We start from the raw sequence: 20,000 nt of genomic DNA, 5'->3' as shown, positions 1-20,000 counted from the left end.
CAGTGCAGCAATCCAGAAAGTCACCGACAAACATTACTCAGGAGGGTGGGGAGTCAACGAATGCTTTCCTTAGTGAGGTACCATTGCACCGAGGGGGAAGGAGCGTCGTTTTGTAACCAATCTAGTTCTTGTAAATTATATGTATAAATATTAAATATATATCTCAGTCAGGAATTGTCCATAGAGATCTTATCAACATCTCGGAACGTTTCTCCTTAATAAACTGTTCTCTTTACTCGATTTGTTCGTAGTTTGCTTTCACACACAAGCCCAGCTGTGTAGAAGTAGCTATACGCTATTATTCATGTGTGGTTAATTATCGGAAAACCAATGACATCGCTCGTTAGCTGCGCACTGTGACATGTGCTGTCACTCGAAATAGGCCTTATGCATGATGGCGTCACATGCTCAAAAATTCATCACCAAGCCTCGTTTGCACAAAATTATTCATATCATCTGCAGTGTCTGATCTAGAGTTTCTCTTTTGGGGGACAATCTGTCTCATTCAAAAATTTTCAAGGAGACACTCCAGTTTTGGGGGTACACATGCTTTTCCCTTGGTATTGAACTGCAGGGGATTAAAAAAGGAAAATTAGTACAAACGAGTAGCACAGGCAGTACATGAATTTAAATGACATAATATACATGAAAAGGCAAAATCAATAGACTACTTTCGATGTATTAAAATTCAGTCCTAAGAAAAAGGCATCATCTCGAGGCTCTGGGGAATAAAATATAAGGATTTGTATGAGTTTACTCCCCGGAGCCTCGAGATGATGCCTCTTGTTTAGGAATGAATTTTAATATATCGAAAGTGGGCTATTAAGGTACACAACGTGTGTTATACTGAACATCTGGTAAAAAAAAGACCACGTTCTTTTGGAGGTTTTGCTTTTGAACTGTGGCGTTTGAGAGCGTTCCCGCCGGTTTAAAAATGGCATTCCCCCAGATATATGGAGGTGTTAGGCCCCTTGTTGTTACAATCGGATCTTTTACTCAAAGAAGCGTGTCGTGTGGTACGTCATTGAACGGGCTCCGGGATTGGCCATAAGAACAGTAGAACGAACAAAGATAACAAGGGGATTTATTACAGAAAACAATAGGAAGTACGACGCTATACAGCCGATGAAATATAGTGTTCAACAAGAGGTACGACCATACCCAAAGAAGCAGCCAACTTCATATTTAATTGACACCTGTGCTTGTAACAACTATCCTGCTTATGATAGAAAAAAAAAGTGTAACATGGGCAGCTCCATAGAAGAATGCTTCCTTCGTTTCAATCTCATAGACACTTGGAGGCTACAGGATCTAAAGCACTGAAACACTCCGAAGATGAGGAGTCCAAACAAGCTTTGGATGAAACTAAATGCAGCCTGTAAACACAACAAGCCATGTTCGTCACAAGGCAGTGATGGACGCTGATAGGGCTGTGGCTCAGTGGCGGTTTCGCCAACGTAACTTTTATGACCGCCAGCACACGCAAACAACAACACGTGAACTGAGATACTGTGGCAAGGAATTTCTTTCTTATTTGATAGTGAGGCAGTGAGGACAAAAACAATAGAAACTGAATGTGGAAAATATTTACATATCATCCACTTTCCTTTGTCTTTGTCCTCACTGCCTCACTATCAAGCTGAATTTTAACATATCGAAAAAGGCCTACTCCCAGCAATATAAGGACGCGCAGTGTATTATGGGAACGATACGACCCATAAGACTTTGTAAACTTACAAAATTCGGCTGCCATCTTGTTTTCAACATGTTAATGCTTTCCTATCTCCATGGTGATCATATGTAACGCGCGTGCGTGGCCCCAACAATGTAGGAAGAGCTTTGCAAACGGATACAGCATTGTTGCGCAACGCTTCGATGATCACGCACCAGAAGAAATGTTGGGAGATTTGACCAGTTTCAAACATCGTGCAACAACTCCCAACAACGAGCAACACGTTGTGCAAACGGAGGCAACATGTAACGCCCAAAAATGTTGGAACAATGTTGGCCAACAATGTTGAGTCCGTTTGCATGGGGCTCAATACTCAAAGGGGAAAACCGGCCGTACTTCAGTTACAAGGAAGGGTTACGTTTTTGCAAACTTTGGCCGTGTAGCACTTATATTTCAACGGATTTAACTATTAGAGGGTGATGTGAAGTGCTACTGAGTTTTCTACCCATATGAACCATGTGAGCGTTAGCCCTACGTTAGCCCTACAGAAGGACAGAGAAATACTCTGACCAGGGTGGGAATTGAACCCACGACCTTCGGGTTAGATCACCGCTGCTCTACCGACTGAGCTAGGTCAGACGGAAGGTCATTGGGGAGCAGGTCGTGGGAATTTAAGATGTCAATGTCACGGCAATGAATATGTACGAGTACAAGGAAGGGTTACGTTTTTGCAAACGTTGGCCATGTAGCACTTATATTTCAACAGACTTAACTATTAGAGGGTGATGTGAAGTGCTAGTTTTCTACCCATATGAACCATGTGAGCGTTAGCACTACGAATGGAAATGGGCCCACACAAGGATAAGGATTACCACTTCACATCACCCTCTAATAGTTAAGTCCGTACTTCAGTTAGAAGCATTTGATACTGGCAAAGACGTTCACTTTTAATATTCAATGTTGTCCAGTCTCTCTTCAAGTCTCTCTAGTAATTATTCGCTCCCATACTCGCTACACAAGTTAACGTTAACCCAGAATTTCCCTTTAACACAACTCAAAGCTTCGCGACAAACAATAGCCTGCGCAGTTGGAGGTTGTTTTCGAAGCGCGAGATCGAGATTTCGAGCGGCGCGAGAAGGCCGGGGCTGGTTTTTTCCCCGTCCCAGCCTTTCGCGGCTTAGCCGCTAGAGATCTCTTGCTTTCCTCAACAATAGAACCGCCATCTACGCAGGCCAGACAAACAAATGTCTGTCGAGCATACATAATTTAAGTTAACAACAACAGAGATAAACTGTGAAAATTTGTGAGGCTAAACAGTTTTCAAAAACCCCAATCATTTCACTTTAATGTTTTGTGTTTTGTGTTTTCTGTTTTATTCAAACCCCTATTAATGTTTTAAGTAGTTGTACATAGCTCTTTTGCTTGGATATATATATATATATATATCATATTATTGAGATTCCATTAAGTGATGGTTTATTGTGTTTATAAAGCAATAAAAATTTGAGAGAAAGGTCCGTTCGATATTCATTGAATATGATCCGAATGTGATGCTCGGACTAAAAAACGATGAACTGCGCGTATTTGGTGGTTTACGCAACTCGTGGCGTGCGGACTTGTAAAATATTGCAGAATGTTGATAACAGGATCCCAACATTTTATCACAGCATGATACGACGATGGACTCCAACATCGTAGAAACAATTTCCATATTTTTAGAGAAAACGCTAGCTGGTTCTAGAAAACCAAATACAAATGCCCTTGATATATAACCCCTTTACATTGCAATCATTCATCATGGCCTGAGATGTCTTTGCAAACCCCGTCCGGTCGAAGTCATCTCGTGTTGAAAACTGCAGAACTTTCCATTTACTTAAAGATCATTATACAGCGTTTTTCATTTGAATGGTCGCTGTCTTAGAGTGAGGGCCCGAAGTTGACAAGAATTAAGGACGAGACCCGCATTCAGGTGATCTTGGACCATATGTAAAATAGAAACAAATAACTATATCGCTTTCGTGTAACTTATCTGATGTGGCAGTCAACAATTGGCATTATTGCCACAAATACCAACGAACGACCAATACGAACAGGCTTTTTACGACTTTAAATTCACGACTCCCGCTGAGACCACTGAAATGGCTCTTCATAAATTTGTTGACAGCATTGTTCGTCAAGTCAAAGAAAGTGTTTTGTATTCGACGAGTTTGATATTTTTATTCCTCCTTGAAGATGCGACTTGGAGCGTGGCGCGCTTAACATTCCTAAATATCTGAAAATGTGAGCCGACAGGTTGCGCTTGCCTTGTTGACCTATAGTGTCGTATTTCCGTATTATCCAGCCAATTACTCTTGACCGAGTTGAAGTGGCTCATTTACTTAACCGAGAAAGCAAAGCGATTTAGATCTGGATGACTTAGGTGAGTAGTTTAATAGTTATCTCGTTGAGTCACTCTGGTCTGGGGAACAACAAGACTTGTGCAATATGAAATGTGCAAGCCTGAGAGTTAGTTTTTAACACTCACGTGAGTTCACCTTGAAACATTGAATTGGGCGAGAGAGCCGCTTTTATGATGATAGATGGTGGTTATAATTTATTGGTGGTTTGCAGCCAATTTCTAGAGACACTCATAACAATGATGCAATGTACAACTGCTGGTGGACGAACAAAAGGAGCTAATGAGAGAACTTTTGTTTTTGTCCACCAACATGGCGACGATGACGTCACGGAAAAACAACCCATGTACATGTAAGGAGTCGCTTTGAACTGTAGGTTTTAGATCATTGTAAGGAATCATCCGCTGTCTCAAGTATGTTCTGAACATGTAAATATAGTCGAGTGCGACTTCTGGCCTTTGAAATGATTGGAGAGGTCACGGTTTGTGAATTGTGCGCAAAAAAGGGTAAAGTACTACTCACGCACCACTAGCTGAAGATCAGCTGGCAACGTGGTTTGATATGTTTGTACACATTTCTGGTAATTATGTGATAAAGTCGAGAACGAGGTGATTTGTGTAACGGTGGAAGCTCCCTGATCAATTTCGTGGCGGTCATAGTAAAACAGCAAGGTGGCCCCTTCATCGCAGTAACAAGAGAAGCAGTTGGCTCTCGGGCTGACCACCACCATGTCCATGCGCCCATATACAACAACACGTAATTACAGCTTCTTAATGATTTTATAAACAAATTTCATGAAAGTTATATTGCTGAAGTTGCACGTTAATCGGGTAATTACTTATAATGTAGCACTACCTTGAGTAAGTGGAATGCTGCCGATAGGTAGTACGGGGAGTTGTATGCGGCAGGTACAAAACACAGGTCACAGGTCATTGTTTTACCAATACAGAAAGTATCCTAAACATTCATAAAAGCCAACCTTGGGCCTAAAATCTTTTGTGGGTGCAGGGATGGCGCAGTGGTGAGAGCACTCGCCTCCCACCAATGTGGCCCGGGTTCGATTCCCAGATCCGGCGTCATATGTGGGTTGAGTTTGTTGGTTCTCTACTCTGCACCGAGAGGTTTTCTCCGGGTACTCCGGTTTCCCCTCTCGTCAAAAACCAACATTTGACTTGATTTGTGTTAATTGGTAATTTCAGTTTACAGTGTCCCCAATTTGTGCTCCAGCTATAGAACGACTAGACACTTAAATAAAGTTCCTTTCCCTTAACATAGGAGGCGAGCATCAAATGTCAGACGATTCGCCCCTCGACATTTAGCACAAATCAATTCGCTCCCACTGATTCTACATGAAAGCTAACCAACATGGAAATCTCACCTCAAAACGTCTCTAAAATTTAGTTCATATGCATGAACAGTAAAAACCAGTGACTTTGACCTATTCATCGCTTTTATATGGGAGGAAATGTCTAGGGAGAATTGTTCTCCGGGCGAATTTTCTGGTCAATTAACCGAGTATCAAATGGAAAACTAAGGAAGTGTTCCCATTGGTTAAGGAATCGTATCAGTTTTATTAATGCTACGTGGAGAGTCTATATTTATTCATGCTGATATATCAAATTCGGAGATTGTCTGGTTATCAGTCAGTCAGTCAGTCAGTCAGGACGAGCGTAAAGTTAGTCAGTGTTCATAGCGCGATTTGAATACATAATTCGAAAACAAAATGCTAACGCCCTCACCTAAGCACTAACCATTCTGCCCTTTAACTTATCCTTTTGATTATTCCACGAAATCGCGTTTGGTTCCCATTAACGAGTAGAATCGTCTGGCGTTGAACGGAGTTTGCATAAGGAGTCCAAGGTCTTTGAATTGGCGCAATCAGTTTCCTTATTAGGTCACACGACATATGAGCTGTAGTGTTAACCGAGATTGAGAGAGCCAATCGTAACGCTCGAAGCGCAATATCTGAAATTGCGAGTTCGGTGGAGGAAAGGATATTGAAGACAATTGATTGAAAAAGATGAAACATTTACATGGCGAGATATTGCGATAAAAGGATTATAAAAAAGCAAACAAAGCCTCTTATTAAACTCCTTTCATTCAAATTTTTCCTTGGTAACTGCAAATAAAGGACAACTAGACATGCTCTTAACATTAGTGCAGGCTAGAGCATACTGAAAAGTAGATGGTTTTGAACTGGAGAAGAACTTATTCGCATATAAACCGGGACAAGTCAGTGCAGAATTTAATTGATCAAATCTGAATATCTCACTTCTCAAACGCTTTTATGTTTTTACTCTTTTGTTTGCTTATTAGCACTAAAAGGCTGATTTGTCTATTAAACTATGCTAATGTCGTTTATGAAGTGGATTTAAAAGACATAAAGATGACAAAACGATCGAAACGTGACTCTTCAAGCGAGGCAGGTGATTATTTTCGGACTTGGTCCAACCTTGGATCCCGATATAGCGATTGGCAGAAATATTTTTAAAGATAAGGTGAGTGACTGATGAGTTGTCGTTTCTTTGCAATACAAGGAGAGCGGAATAAAAAACAGAAGTCTCCGCAATTATTTTCTTCAAGTTTGGAACACGTAATCAGTTGTCTTTTGAAGTGTCAGTATCGAGCAATTAAGGTCTTTGCCACACGTTAAGTTGCCGTTTCTCAACCGTATGAAAGAGATTCTTTCCATGGTTTTCATCTGTAACTGTACCTTGTCCATGTAACAATAGTATCCCATGCAGGCATATCGAGTTAAAAACCCCTGTTAGTTCGAGATACTAAGTTTTCCCAAAACGCGCTAATGACTCGTTATCAAAATGGACAAGTCACGCCTAGGGGATTAAATTTAAGCAAACAAGAATCGATAAATCTGAGATCGATATCTTCCAAAAGTACCGTTTTCGATGAACGTACAACAATTTTCTTGGTGCGTATGATCAGAGATGGTGAGTTCTGGACATAACTTGCCCTGTTTAAGAGTGCTTAACCTCTCCACTAATGCTTACGCGGTCTTAATTTAGGAGTGTTCGCCTGAGTGTTGTATTGTCGCTTCTCTTAGAGGACCTTGATATTGAATGCTGATGCAATATTATTCATATTTTGTTTATCTTGCGTGAAGTGCAAATCATTTCAAAGAGCTTTCGCTGTATAAACAGTACAAAGGGGACGGAATTTTTCAGCTTTGTTTCAGAGGCGATTCGCGATCGTGTTTTTATCTCTCCCATTGTATTTGCAGCCTCTCGGAGCAAACATCATGTACCAAATTTCCTTTGCGGATGACGATCAAGAAGACTTCAGAATCCACGAACTTTTGGGCGAAGGTTCGTTCGCCCAGGTTTACAAATGCGTGGAGACCAAGTCTCAAACCGTTTTCGCTTTGAAGGAGTTTGACACAAGACACAAAAAGTTTGACGAGAACCTTGTTGAGCAAGAAATTATCGTGTGGTCGGATGTAATTCACGAGAATATTGTCCGACTGTATGCGTCATTCACGACTGGGGCGTACATGTACTTTGTGTTGGAATACGTAGAGGGCGGCAGCCTTTTCAATCACATGTTGCAACGCCAAAAATATAGCGAGAAGGATGCAGCGAATATTGTCAAACAGGTAATATAAAGTTTTAAACCAGTGCTGACTTAATACTTACTCCTTGATGTTAGATCCGGTCTACAAACACTGAATTGTACCTCACAATGTTAAACTGAAAAAAAGAGGTCCCATTTCATTTAATTGAAGGTTAAGAATAAGGTCAAGAAAGGTTGAAAGGGTTTTTTTTTTCAACAATTTCATGGTGGGCAATTCTTAAAATTTTTGATCAGAGAGCTCGAGTCGTTATCAAAGAAACTGAAGATAACTGCATGCTGTCTTGAGTGATTATATTTTCTCAGTGTAGCTGTCTTGGATAATTAGCGTTAATATCTCTTTGGAATACAAGCCTTCTTGGTTAGCAATTACTTTGTTTTTTTGCACTATGTTAGAAACTATTAAATTTTTGTTACTAAAGGCATTTCAAACTTTAACGTAGTTCTGGAGTTTGTGAACTATCGAGACTCAAATACTTCAAATTGGTCATATCTTTTTACTGTGACAAAAATAGCTGATTGTCATGGTCTGAATTCTTTGGATCCATGTTTGTACAAAAAAACCCGGTCGCAGTAACATGTGGTCGTTGAGAATAGAAAAGCCAATTTCTGAGCGCCACTCTCTTTCTTACCGAACCAAAAACAATGCTTTAAATTCAGCGACTCAACTGAAGGCACAGGTGAAGTCTTTAAACTTAGTTCAACAGGTTGTTTCCTGATGTGAAGGAATCCGGAATCCAGAGCGTGGAATCCCGGCGGAATCCATTGTATGGAATCCAGGATCCATTTCAGCGGAACCCGTTAGTCCACGACTCGGGATCCGGGATCCACTATTCGGGATAAGGAAATCCACTCCCTGGGATCAGAAATCCGAGGGCCACCTGGATTCCTTTACATAGGGCGAAGGTTTAATTGTGTTCAGCATAGCTACTTAGCACAGTGCAGTGTCGCAGTTGCTTAACTTTTTTCAAACGACGTGCTTTATGTCATGCTAAATTAAATTGATAAAGTACTCAAATTTGGCGCTCCGGCTTGAATCAAGTGTCGTGTCAATGAGTTCACTTGAATGCGACAAGGCAATAGCACAACGTTTCATATAGGCCTGCATAAATACGCAAAAAATCAACAAACCTCATGTATGTCGTGTTTACTCTACGTTAATTACTCCAGCTCAATTACATTGCAAATAGTTGTCAAAGCGGATAATCTTTTGTACATTCTTGAACGACTACAGAATGAAAAGTATACACAAAGGTACTCATGATAAAAATGTCGATACAAGAGAGACTTTCTTAGTCAAAGCACATCCTAGCGGCCCTTTTAGGTGCAAACGTTACGTGTCTCTCGCACGTCCAACCTTGAATTGTTCCGCCTTGTTCCTCTAATATAACAAATCGGAATGGGCAGCACCATGCAACTGGCATAAGGATTTTGCTAGTGGTCCGTTTTTTTACATGGCCTTTTTAGGGAACAATACTTTCTCCAGAATTTGTTTCAAACTTCCTTAGAAAACCAAGTTGTTTCTATTGGTTTATTTCAAGATGATTATAATTACGTTTCTGTTGTTTTTTCTTAGGTTCTTGATGCCCTTGTCTACCTCCACAAAATGCGCATTGTCCACCGAGATGTCAAACCAGACAACATACTTCTCAAAAACGTTCCACATCCGGGGAATGAATCAAACAAGAGGCTTGTAGTCAAGCTCTGCGACTTTGGCTTCGCCTTTCAGCTTCCACGTGGTACTGACGTCATTTGTTGTCCCGCGCGCGGCGCACCGATGTTTTTGGCGCCAGAGACAATTTTAGACAATCCCATTGGTCGGTCGGTAGACATTTGGTCTAGCGGTGTCTTGCTGCACCTTTTAGTTGCGGGTTATCCCCCATTTTGGGACAACAATAACGAGAAAATGCTCCTAGCAGCCGCTCGAGGACAGTTTACCTTAAAATCTCCTACTTGGAGTAAAGTATCCAATTCGTGTAAGGACCTCATCAACTCCATGCTGACTGTTCCATCATCTCAACGTATCACAGCTTTAGAGGCAGTGAGACACCCCTGGTTCCTGAAGATGTCTTTGTTGGATTCTCCGCGCCCCCGAAGGAAGAATAGCAGTGTGTTGTCGCGCAGTAATCGTCTGACAGAAAAACTCAAGAGCACCATAACCGAAATGCATTCCAGTTTAAAAATCCAGCGTCTTGGATTGGATCAATTGAAAGGAAAATTTTTCCCTCTTTATCACTCAGCCATGAACTTGGCCGAAGCCAGATATTCCACAGCTGTATAGAACGTTTTTACACGACGTCACTGCAGCCACGTTGGTGTTCCAAAACAAAGAAATGGCGGCCACGATGATGCACCAAACTACTCCTCCAGGGCTCGGTTGTTCAAAAGCCGATTAACACTAATCCCAGATTAAAAATTTTCTTTACTCCCAAATGCTGTTCCACGCTGATATTCGGCAAAATTTTACATTAGAGGAAGTCAATTAATTTTGCAAAACAAACTTAAGCAAAAGAAACTTTCACTAAAAAGTTGAAAAAAGGAAACCAAACTTTACACTAATCCTGGATTAAGTTAATCGGTTTTCGAACAACCGGGCCCGGGAATTGAGCTCTATTTTTTATGCAAGTACTTTCTTTTGTTTCAGTAATCCAATATGGCTGCTGTTCACGTGAGTGAAAACGCTCCATAACGGGTCTACGGACCCCACTATACATTCGTCTTACAATGCCTTATTGACTGTACTCCATATGGTTTGTTGATATTTGGTCCATCTGATGATAAAATTAAGCGACTGTGAAATATCTTGACACAGTTTTTGTCTAAAGTAGGGGCCCGATCCTTCAGATATCATGTAGAAACGCTTGTTCTACTCATTGTACATGCAAAGATGTCAGACACATCTAGGAACAACTTTTGGAACAACTGTGGTCTACCACCTGATGACGAAAATGAATCGTCACTAGCAACAGTTTCCACGTTCCAGGATTACTTTCTATTGATGTCACATCTTGAATTGGTAAATTCACAAGTAACTGGTCTCTTTGTTTATTCTCAAATAAAATCACAGAGATTATAGGGCATTTCTACACTCTATACGGAGTTACAGGGAAATTGACAAAATATAGGAAATATATGGCCGCTTGAAGCCCTGCGATTCCCACCCAGCAAATCAGGAATTGACTATGTGCCCACCTAATTCAATGCCTTCGCTGTAGATCAACGTAGTGTAACGACTAAGATCGAAAAATCCTTCGAGGGACACCAAGAGATTGTTAGCCGTTCCCTTAACCCAATGACTCCCGGGGGTCCCCACTGACGAGTATAATCGGTTTGGGTGTTAAAGGGTTAATTAAACCATAAAAGGCTTTTCTCTTTGGTCGTGTAGGTTGTTGGCCTCATTAGCAAAGACTTCACACAACTTTTTATCCTCAAGTACTGGGCTGGCTCATGCACGTGAAAAATGTAGCCTTGAAATTAAAGATGTGAAGTATTTTTGAAAAAGATTACAATTTTCCATATGTAACTCATCGCTTAATCGTAAACTACTTAACACCAGTTCCACAGAAAAGGCAACAGTACATTTTTTCTTCACTTTAGGACCACATAATTCTCTAAATCATGCGGTCAAGGTAGCCTTGCAATGATAATAAAATTCATGGCATTTAAACCACAAAATGTACAGGCACTAATCATCTCCAGTATAAGAGAGTGGTTTCAGGATAGAGACCCAGAAAATACGGTATTAACACGTAACAATACTACACCTTTAGCCTCCTAGAACGAAATTGTTATGATATTGCTTTCCTTTTGTAAAGGGGGGAGGGGAAGATCATCCGAGGAGTAAAAAGAATGTGTCTAAAGAATACGAGAAAAACCCTCATCTTCTTAAAATAATATGATTACCATTTCTACCTTTAAACAATAACAAAACAAAATTAACGACTTGGGAACAATGAGAAGCATACATTTTATTTATTTTGCATCTTTGCCCTCCTGTGGTTTGCTAAACACATAAGTGAGGCAACACTTGCCACAGTACTGGCGGTCAAAATGACTAGCCATGAACACCCCGGCTCCACATGACTCTGATGGACACTCTCGTCTCAGACGAGTGATCTTTCCATTTTCATCAACCTTGTAGTACTTCAGCACAGCCAGCTTGACCTAATAGAGCGGGAAGAGGAAAGTCACTAAATTAAGTAACCAAACAAAGATTGACTGATATTTACAAGACTCAAAGGTTTTAAAATCGTTTAGCCTTGTAATTAGTCATGTTAAACTCTACCGAATACTATGGACAAACAAAGATTGATGTGCGATTATTACTCCGGGTACAAATTTTGGTTCTCAGCATCCTCAATTGAAAGAGCTGTCCTCCAAATCTAGCTTGCGTGCTCACGGCAGAAAATATTAATTCATGTTCCTGGTTGTGTGCTTTGCATCTAAAGTTTGGTACTGATTTGACGACAATACAGACACCCTGAGAACAGCACTACAGAATGCCATAGAGAGGTGCAACAATTGCTTAAAGCTGTTAATCTTTTGTTGTGTTTCTCTAGTTACCCTCACAAGAGTGCTTTGTCAAACCAAGAAAACAAAATCAATTAATTAAATAATAATTATTATTCACATCAAAATGCATTGAAAAACCAATCTGAATAATAAATCACAATGGGTAAGGAAAATGGAAAATTGCTTGTGAAGAGTGCCACACTGACTGGTTTATGCACTTTAGGAAGCAGGAACCACGTGTAGTGAAGGCTAAGACTGATCTTTTTGAGCCACTTACCGGTATGTGACTATTGACAATGGCAGATTTAACCCTCTTGCAGGGGCCCCCTGAACGCAAATTGTTTTGGTCGTCTTTGAAAAAATTTACAAGTATGTGTACTTATTTATTCCAAATTGCACTCGAAATCATGTGATTACCTATATTAATATTACTTCCCATTGACTTCATTCATAATTAGTATCTATGTTTAGCAATAATGCATCAACCATGTAGTTACACTGTACACTGTATCCACATGAAATATTCAGCCGGCAAATGAAATCTCAATAATAGTATCTTAAAGAAATCAGACAACAATTGATTAAGATCATAGGTGAAAAGTGATAACCAGGTGAAAACTTCTCAGAGCAGACTAGAAAACCATCAATGTAATCAATAAATCCTAAACATGGAGTTGAATCCCAACACTTTCACCTCTGTGCCCTCCTTTGATTTTGATTTGATAGACATTTTTGCTTAAACTAACAAGTCAAATATATCACTTGCCATAAATCAATAATATTATCCACACTTCGGTTTGCAATAATAAGACAAATGAAATGAAATTATAAGCATGCTAATAATAATAATTGTCGCTGCTAATCGCCGTCACAAAGTACAGCCACGACGCAGCTCAACAAGGTCGAACTGAAAGCATACAATGGCATCTCTGGCAGCCGCTATACAGTCCATGTGTGACCTTGGAGCACAGCTTACAGCCAGCTGGAATCGGCTGTATGCTGGCTTTTGCAGAGGGGGGAAAACCGGAGAACCCGGAGAAAAACCCTCGAAGCAGAGAAGAGAACCAACACAAACTCAACCCATTTATGGCGTCTGGTCCGGGAATCGAACCTCGGCTACATTGGTGGGAGGCGAGTGCTCTCACCACTGCGCCATCCCTGCTGATGTGTTTAAACCTTTGCTGTCCAACACAACACAATTTTAATCATCAATGGGGTTCAGGGATTAACAGCCACTCACAAGTGTCCCCTTTAGCCCTTTCCCTCTGAAGAGTGACACTTTCAAATTCTAACTAAAAGGCAGATGATCAGTACGTAAACCCTCCTCTAATTTCAATGAAATGTCAGTCAGGCAGGTATTGAGAATGAAGAATATTATCAGCTTAAGAGGTGTAATCTTGATGAAACACCACATTCTCATGACCACCCAAAAAATAATCCATGGTACCGGTACTACACCTACGACTGTAGTTAGTAGAATGAACATTTCCATTAGGGAATGAAACAATGGAGGCTGGTTCGAAGGTTAAAGGGTTAATTTCCTTCATTTATTATTTTAAGATTATCACACCATCAAGCCTAGTAATATTATTTCCTGCAAGTATAGTCCTGCAAGAATGCCTTCACTTTCAAATTTCAGGGTCTCTGGTTTGAAAAGCAGTCATTCCAGAGACTTAATAATAATAATAATAATAATAATAATAATAATATAGGGCTCGAAATTGCGACTCACTGGTCGCCAATGCGACCAAAAATTGAGTGCTGGCGACTAGATTTTCAAAACTGGTCGCCAGCTGGCGAATCACGTTTTGTGTGATAACTCGGGATAAACAATGAAATCATTCGAAACTGGTATCTAAAACACGACTCACCTTTTTTCTCCAACTAAAATAATTTCTAAATAATACAACAAAATCGGTTCCACACACAGTTAATTAATAGCACAAAATGCACTTGGAAACTTCGATCACCGCGTTTACTAGGCACCATATTGTTTCCGCGGCTTCATGGGATCATGGGCGCACTTAAACACCATATGCCTCTTGCCGGTTACATGAATTTTATTGAAGGACCTCCTCGGAACTAGCTTGATATGAATAATATATTGATAATGAACCTGGACATCGCATAATGAGTTTGACATTTGTAAGTTTGGAACCTTCAAAAAGCAACTTGTACTCTTAACGTAATTAAGAAGGTTGGAGAACTTGTCCCCTCTGTTGGAAAGAGGACACCTGTAAAATTGGCTACACAACGTGATTAATGTCGGTAGAAAAGTACTTTAAGAAACCAAGTTCCTCTGATTCTACAGGCTACTGAAACTGTACGAGCTGCTTTTTTAATTTTATCCCGATCGGAGGCCTAGGCCGAGCAATAATGTAGTATTGCGTTTACTCGCGATAAAGGTAAGCAAGCTGCAGGGGAATAAAGTACTATGTTTTGAAGAGGTGGAAAGCAAGAATAAAGGACACATGTTTGCCTTCCTATGGAAAACACAGACTTAAATCATTGTGTGCTTTACTCCATTTCAAATAACCGTAAAGAACACCATCACCAAACTTAAGGCAAAAGCCGAAAACAACAGTGGCTTTAGAGGTCTTTCTCCTGCTGTTTTTTTTTTTGTTGCTATTTAATAATTATGACTTTCCTTGCATGCAAAGTGACATTTAAAATCCTGTTCTTACGTAAGTCATATAGTAAATGAGTTGGCGACCAAAATTTATAATCTGGCGACAAAATTTTTCCCATTAGTCGCCAGCTGGCACCTGAGCAAAAAAGTTAATTTCGAGCCCTGTAATAATAATAATAATAATAATAATAATAATAATAATAATAATAATAATAAAAGTCTTGGAAACATTCCTCAACATAATTTCTTTCCACCAGAAAAAAGAAGATTTAATGGAAAGACAGTTGAGAAAATAAACTTTTTTGACCATGTTCTGGTAACAAATCTGTCAAAGTTATCCCTTCTCCACCTGAAATTTACACCTACATGTATATAGCTTTTACTCCAGCTACAGACGATGTTACCCCCCAATAGACCATTCTCCAAAATGGCAACAACAGATTTGAAGAAGTTAAAATTAAACTGAATGAAAAACTGATACCAGAAATAGAAAGAGCACCTTTGCTTAAGTAACCCTGCAAAGTTTCAGCGTATGAAGTGTTATATCAGCTGAGAAAATGTAAGTTGAAACTTCACAAATTTGCAGACGTTTGTAAAAAAAACCGATACTGCATGAATCACGAAGCCATGAGTACGATACCGGTTTTGCGAGTGAAATTTACTTTGGAATTCACCAGTTTGGCAATGAATTTTTCTTGCACCGCATGAGTTTTAAAAGAAAACAAGCACACCCTCAGTGAGCGAACGGAAAAGGAAAAAGCCATTTCAGAGTCAATTGTCAATAGCCAGCAAATAGGAATCACGCTAAAATTAGAAGACAAAAAAAATTTGTAAACTTTTCATTTTTCAACTTACATTTTCTCTTCTATTTCTGGTAAATATTACTTTTTAACTTTAACTTATTTAAATTTTTGGCCGCCATTTTGGAGAAGGGTCTATTTGGGGTGCTTTGCAGATGTGAATGGGTTAAAGTAATTTGATTTCCTTAGGTGCAATAGAAATCAATATTTCTAACCTTATTCACTGCAGACACCACGACCATTTAAAACATCATACCTTCTTCTTCTTGTGCTTGATCTTCTTTGGTGTAGTGTAGTTCTTCTTCTTCCTTTTCTTGGCTCCGCCTCTCAGACGAAGCACAAGATGCAGAGTGGATTCCTTCTGTATGTTGTAATCACTAAGTGTTCGCCCATCTTCAAGTTGTTTGCCAGCAAAAATTAATCTCTGCTGATCTGGAGGAATACCTAAAACAAAATGCAACTTAAGATCAGATAAAGAAATCAATGGTACTAGGTAGGAGACTGAATGTTTCAACTGTGGGAATGAAGGAGTTTTAACCCCTTCCGTCCTGACAGTGAGACTTGTGTATTTTACTCTGTCTAACGTCAAACGATTTTACGTATCAGTGGTGGCTACTTTAGGGGTGAACGAGTAAAGTCAGGTTTCAATAAGTATCAACAGCCAACAAAAAGTGTTGACCACTTCAATTTACGACGTCAGACACTATTTCCCTAAACGAAAAAAAAAATTAAAGCCAGATTCTTTCAAACCTAAGATTAAAATTCATTTTGACATCTAAACAAGACAATTAATTTTGCTGTTGAAATTTCGTTTTTAACCCTTTCCTTCATAAGAGTGACACTTACAGATTGATGATTTTACTCGTTGATGGGGACCTCTTCCGGGGTGAAAGGGTTAAAAATGGCATGTCCCCAGACACCCCTAGAGAGAAGGACCATACAGCTGGTTACTCCACTCACACCAGCCACCAATTTCAAATTTTACTGAGCCCCTAACTTAAGTGCTGGGTCCTTCATTAGGGAGTCAGGTACGACCCTGGTTCAACTCTGGCCTGGAGGTCATATGTGGGCTGAGTTTCAGTTGATCTCAATCTGACTCTGAGGGTTTTTCTCCAGGTACTCCGGTTTTCCTCCCTCATCAAAATCGACTCTAGATCAATAACATCCGGGCGGATACATATAGGGATAACCTCTGGTATCTCTCCCTTTCATTGTATTGAATGAATAAAGTTGATATTATATCATTGTATTGAATGAATAAAGTTGGTACATGTATTTATACAAAGTGTTCTTGGCAAAAATATTCTTATAACTAAGCCCAAAAACAAATCCATGAAAGGACCATACCCTCCTTGTCTTGGATTTTTGTCTTCACATTTTCGATGGAGTCACTGGGTTCCACCTGCAAAGGAACAAAAGGATCAGAAAAACAACAGCGGATTTAACTCTTTCAGTGTTGGTGTTGACAGTAGTTGACTTCCGATTACATAAATCACTGTGGATGTTGACAATAGTTGACAAGAGAAAATAAGTGATAGTACTGTTCCAAGTTTAACATTTTGATGAAATTCCTTTCCCACGGTGTGAGCAGTAGCCAGCTTTCACTGTCAAGGTGTACCCGAACAACCACAACAAAGGAAAAATATGTTTTCAAAATCATGAGTCCTGGGAAGAAATGGATAAAATTGCTCTTGTCCAGCGAAGAGGTTGCATGTGCAGTTACCATGGACTCCCTGTTACTTCGAGTGCAAGGAAGGTTGAACAGATCTGTGGTTTTTGTACAATGTAGTACCACTGTTTTTCATTCCGGCCATTCCTCAATGACTATTAATCCAACTTAAGGATAATAATTTATAGAAGCAACAATAGAGAGATTTTAGTTGTGTCCAGAAATGCAAGTAATTAGAATGGATGCATTCCCAATTTTGACATCCAACATTGACAGAATGCATAAATGGCAGCCAAAAATGTATTATTTTGTTTATGTGCTAATTAGACTCACTAGCCTCGCTCTCAAGCTACATTTCTTTTGTATTTTGTCCATACAAACGAGGCTAGTGAGGCTCATTAGCACATAAACAAAAGAATATTTTTTTGGCCGCCATTTATGCATTCAGTCTATGAACTGTCCCATTAAGTCAAAGCATTTCCTTCCTATTTCTAACAATAAGGTCAGAGTTAAGATTAGCAGTTTTGTTAATGAAAACTCAGCCATATGTTTCGCTTTCAAATGCAGTTATTTTTGTTAAAAACAACAACAACAGTAATAATAATAATAATAATAATAATAATAATAATAATAATAATAATATTATTATTATTATTATTATTATTATTATTTATTATTATTATTATTATTATTATTACTCTCATCAGCTTGGGATGCCCTGTGGTTCATCACACACCGAGGAAATTCTTCGAATCAGCAGAGCTTTAAATGACACATTTGGTACAGTTATTGTACGGGGTGGGAGATTACAAAATACCACAAAACTAAACTTTCTTTATACATAGTAAACAACACAAAACCCGCGATCAAATAGAAACACAGGCCTACAAACCTCGAGGGTGATAGTTTTCCCTGTCAGGGTTTTCACAAAAATCTGCATTATGGCTCCGCTTCAGAATTTCCTGACAAATAAAAGAGAAACAAAACAACAGTATAGCTGAGTGGCTCGAGCTAAATTGACCGTTAAAAGCAAGGAAAACCGTGAAAGCCGCTGCCACATTCATACCTTCACCAGTATGGCGGAGAAGCACGAGAAAGAGAATCTGTTGGGGTGGACACCCGTCTTTATGCAGGGCTCACAACCGCTGGCTGTTTGTATCGCTGTCAATTATGTCGACCAGATTGTCAAGAGACGGTCGACCATTGTTGACATTTTCTAGGAGCTTATCGATGATTATTCGGCTTTTAAAGGTATGTGTGGTCCGAGTTGCACTTTTATGTTCCAAAAAGTACAAAAAAGGCGACAAAATATGCTGTCAACGTCTTTGAAGGTGAAAAAAGTTACGAGTAGACTTTAAGAATTAGTACCTAAAGATAATGTAATATTTTTAGCGTAAAGACCCCTTTCAGTTGATTCCCAATCTCAGTGGAGGACGTAACAGTAAGACTGTTTTGCATTTAGAATTAAAGGTTTGTTTCTCTCAGGGTACAGATATGGGTCTATAAGCTTACGTGCAGCTTGCACTGTTGTAGTAGGAAGTGAATATTTTCCTCTATTGCTTTCTACACAGGCCTTTCGATAGGGCTATATTGTTTTTAATACCTTTTGGAAAGTAACCCTAACCCTCAATTTGGGTAACTCTAGGCCTAATTAGGGTTTTTAGGCCTAGTGTTAGCCAAATTGAGGGTTTTGGGTCACTTTTAAAAAGGTAAAACAATGACCTGCAACAAGTGACCTGTGGAATGTGACCTGTGTTTTAGACCCGCCGCTAGACGATAAGTCTCGCTTGCACACTGTGCTTTGGCAAAATACAGTTTGTGTGGGTGGTTTGATTGTCATTAGACATTGGTTGGTTATTGTTTTTGGTTGCGGGTGCTGGGATAGTGCAGTGGTGAGAGCACTTGCCTTCCATCAATGTGGCCCGCGTTTGATTCCCATACTAGGTGTCATATGTGGGTTGCACTGAGAGGTTTTTCTCTGGGTACTCCAGTTTTTCCCTCTCTTCAAAAACCAAAATTGATTTGATTTCCATTAGTTTGTTCATTTCAATTTAAAGTGTCTCCAATTAGTGCTCCAGTGCTAGAAAATTAGAGGCTTAAATAAAGTTCCTTTCCTTTGTGTTTTCTCTAGTAGATGATAGTTAAAATTCATGTATGAATTGGATTATAATTTATCCAGTATATGACACCATTCAACCATCCAACAACTGAATCCAAAAGGTTTCACCACCGAGGAACTCGGTGACATCCAACATTTCTCCCATCCTCTTCCAATGTATGTCCACCTCTATCTCATGATGAGTGTTGCTGGGAGCAACATTTCCCTGGTGGCAACTTGTCCCTTATTCCTGCTCTAGAGACGATCCTTTCCAGATTATAAGATACTGTCTTTCTTTCTTTTATTCTTATAATTTCCCATGCACACAGAGTTCCCATGAATGAAACCCACAACCATACAAGTCTGATGGAAGGCAGCCTTGTAAAGTGATTCAGTCACTGAGTCTTATTGTATGGAGGCCAAAGGCAGGCCTTCTGATATTACACGATGGTGCAATTTCGCACAATTGACCTCAAATTACATCTGATTGCCCAATTCATGAAAAATCGCATAATTCACAAAAGAACGCACAACATTCAAAAAATGAAACATAAATCAACAAGTTTCTCAGGAATTCCTGCATACACAGTAAATACGCCATTTTGATTTACCTTGGAAAAAGGCTAAAAAACCTTTGTC

General features: G+C 39.6%; 4 protein-coding genes and 1 long non-coding RNA gene across 8 annotated transcripts in view; 3 read left to right on the top strand and 2 right to left on the bottom strand.

Annotated features, from left to right (window-relative positions):
* Window positions 1-1,494, top strand: part of LOC138027948 (uncharacterized) — a 26,108-nt gene extending 24,614 nt beyond the window's left edge. Inside the window, exons 19-20 of one of the 2 annotated variants that reach the window (XM_068875578.1) lie at window positions 1-77; window positions 1,292-1,494. The exon at window positions 1-77 is cut by the window's left edge and continues 52 nt beyond it. In XM_068875578.1, coding sequence (XP_068731679.1) covers window positions 1-77; window positions 1,292-1,315 — 101 coding nt within the window. In that variant the 3' untranslated portion in view covers window positions 1,316-1,494. Of the gene's footprint in view, window positions 885-1,291 lie in introns of those variants that run through there. The other variant, XM_068875577.1, reaches the window with a different exon arrangement.
* On the bottom strand, window positions 1,169-6,332 carry LOC138027954 (uncharacterized). The gene is made up of 2 exons (XR_011127547.1): window positions 5,808-6,332; window positions 1,169-1,376 (listed from the first exon to the last, which is right to left on the bottom strand). It is a non-coding gene; the product is annotated as an uncharacterized lncRNA (long non-coding RNA).
* On the top strand, window positions 1,692-10,728 carry LOC138027950 (calcium/calmodulin-dependent protein kinase type II subunit alpha-like). Of its 3 annotated transcripts, XM_068875588.1 has the most exons (4): window positions 1,692-4,091; window positions 6,385-6,566; window positions 7,307-7,678; window positions 9,230-10,728. In XM_068875588.1, the coding sequence occupies exons 3-4, from the start codon at window positions 7,325-7,327 to the stop codon at window positions 9,932-9,934; spliced, it is 1,059 nt and encodes a 352-aa protein (XP_068731689.1). In that variant the 5' UTR covers window positions 1,692-4,091; window positions 6,385-6,566; window positions 7,307-7,324; the 3' UTR covers window positions 9,935-10,728. The 3 variants fall into 3 exon arrangements, with proteins under 3 accessions (XP_068731689.1, XP_068731690.1, XP_068731691.1); XM_068875589.1 differs by lacking the exon at window positions 6,385-6,566; XM_068875590.1 differs by lacking the exons at window positions 1,692-4,091; window positions 6,385-6,566 and adding an exon at window positions 6,979-6,997.
* Window positions 10,729-11,601: 873 nt separating this feature from the next.
* Window positions 11,602-18,360, bottom strand: LOC138027951 (ubiquitin-ribosomal protein eS31 fusion protein). Its single transcript, XM_068875591.1, has 5 exons — window positions 18,330-18,360; window positions 18,156-18,225; window positions 16,942-16,996; window positions 15,851-16,038; window positions 11,602-11,817 (listed from the first exon to the last, which is right to left on the bottom strand). The coding sequence occupies exons 2-5, from the start codon at window positions 18,201-18,203 to the stop codon at window positions 11,626-11,628; spliced, it is 483 nt and encodes a 160-aa protein (XP_068731692.1). The 5' UTR covers window positions 18,204-18,225; window positions 18,330-18,360; the 3' UTR covers window positions 11,602-11,625.
* A 77-nt stretch (window positions 18,361-18,437) lies between these two features.
* Window positions 18,438-20,000, top strand: part of LOC138027946 (uncharacterized) — an 8,797-nt gene continuing 7,234 nt past the window's right edge. Inside the window, exon 1 of the mRNA XM_068875576.1 lies at window positions 18,438-18,514. The gene's annotated coding sequence lies outside the window, so the exon portion shown is untranslated. The remainder of the gene's footprint in view (window positions 18,515-20,000) is intronic.

This window comes from Montipora capricornis, chromosome 12 (genome assembly GCF_036669925.1).
Source record: "Montipora capricornis isolate CH-2021 chromosome 12, ASM3666992v2, whole genome shotgun sequence".
In the NCBI taxonomy this organism is placed as follows: Eukaryota; Metazoa; Cnidaria; class Anthozoa; order Scleractinia; family Acroporidae; genus Montipora; species Montipora capricornis.
This window is presented reverse-complemented; position numbering and strand designations above follow the sequence as displayed.

Coding starts and splice junctions, on each gene's coding strand:
- LOC138027950 (XM_068875589.1), top strand. CDS start 7,325: ATGTACCAAATTTCCTTTGCGGATGACGATCAAGAAGACTTCAGAATC. Junction 7,679..9,229: donor CAGCGAATATTGTCAAACAG/GTAATATAAAGT, acceptor GTTTTTTCTTAG/GTTCTTGATGCCCTTGTCTA.
- LOC138027951 (XM_068875591.1), bottom strand. CDS start 18,203: ATGCAGATTTTTGTGAAAACCCTGACAGGGAAAACTATCACCCTCGAG. Junction 16,039..16,941: donor AAAAATCCAAGACAAGGAGG/GTATGGTCCTTT, acceptor ATTTTGTTTTAG/GTATTCCTCCAGATCAGCAG. Junction 11,818..15,850: donor TCAAGCACAAGAAGAAGAAG/GTATGATGTTTT, acceptor CCGCTCTATTAG/GTCAAGCTGGCTGTGCTGAA.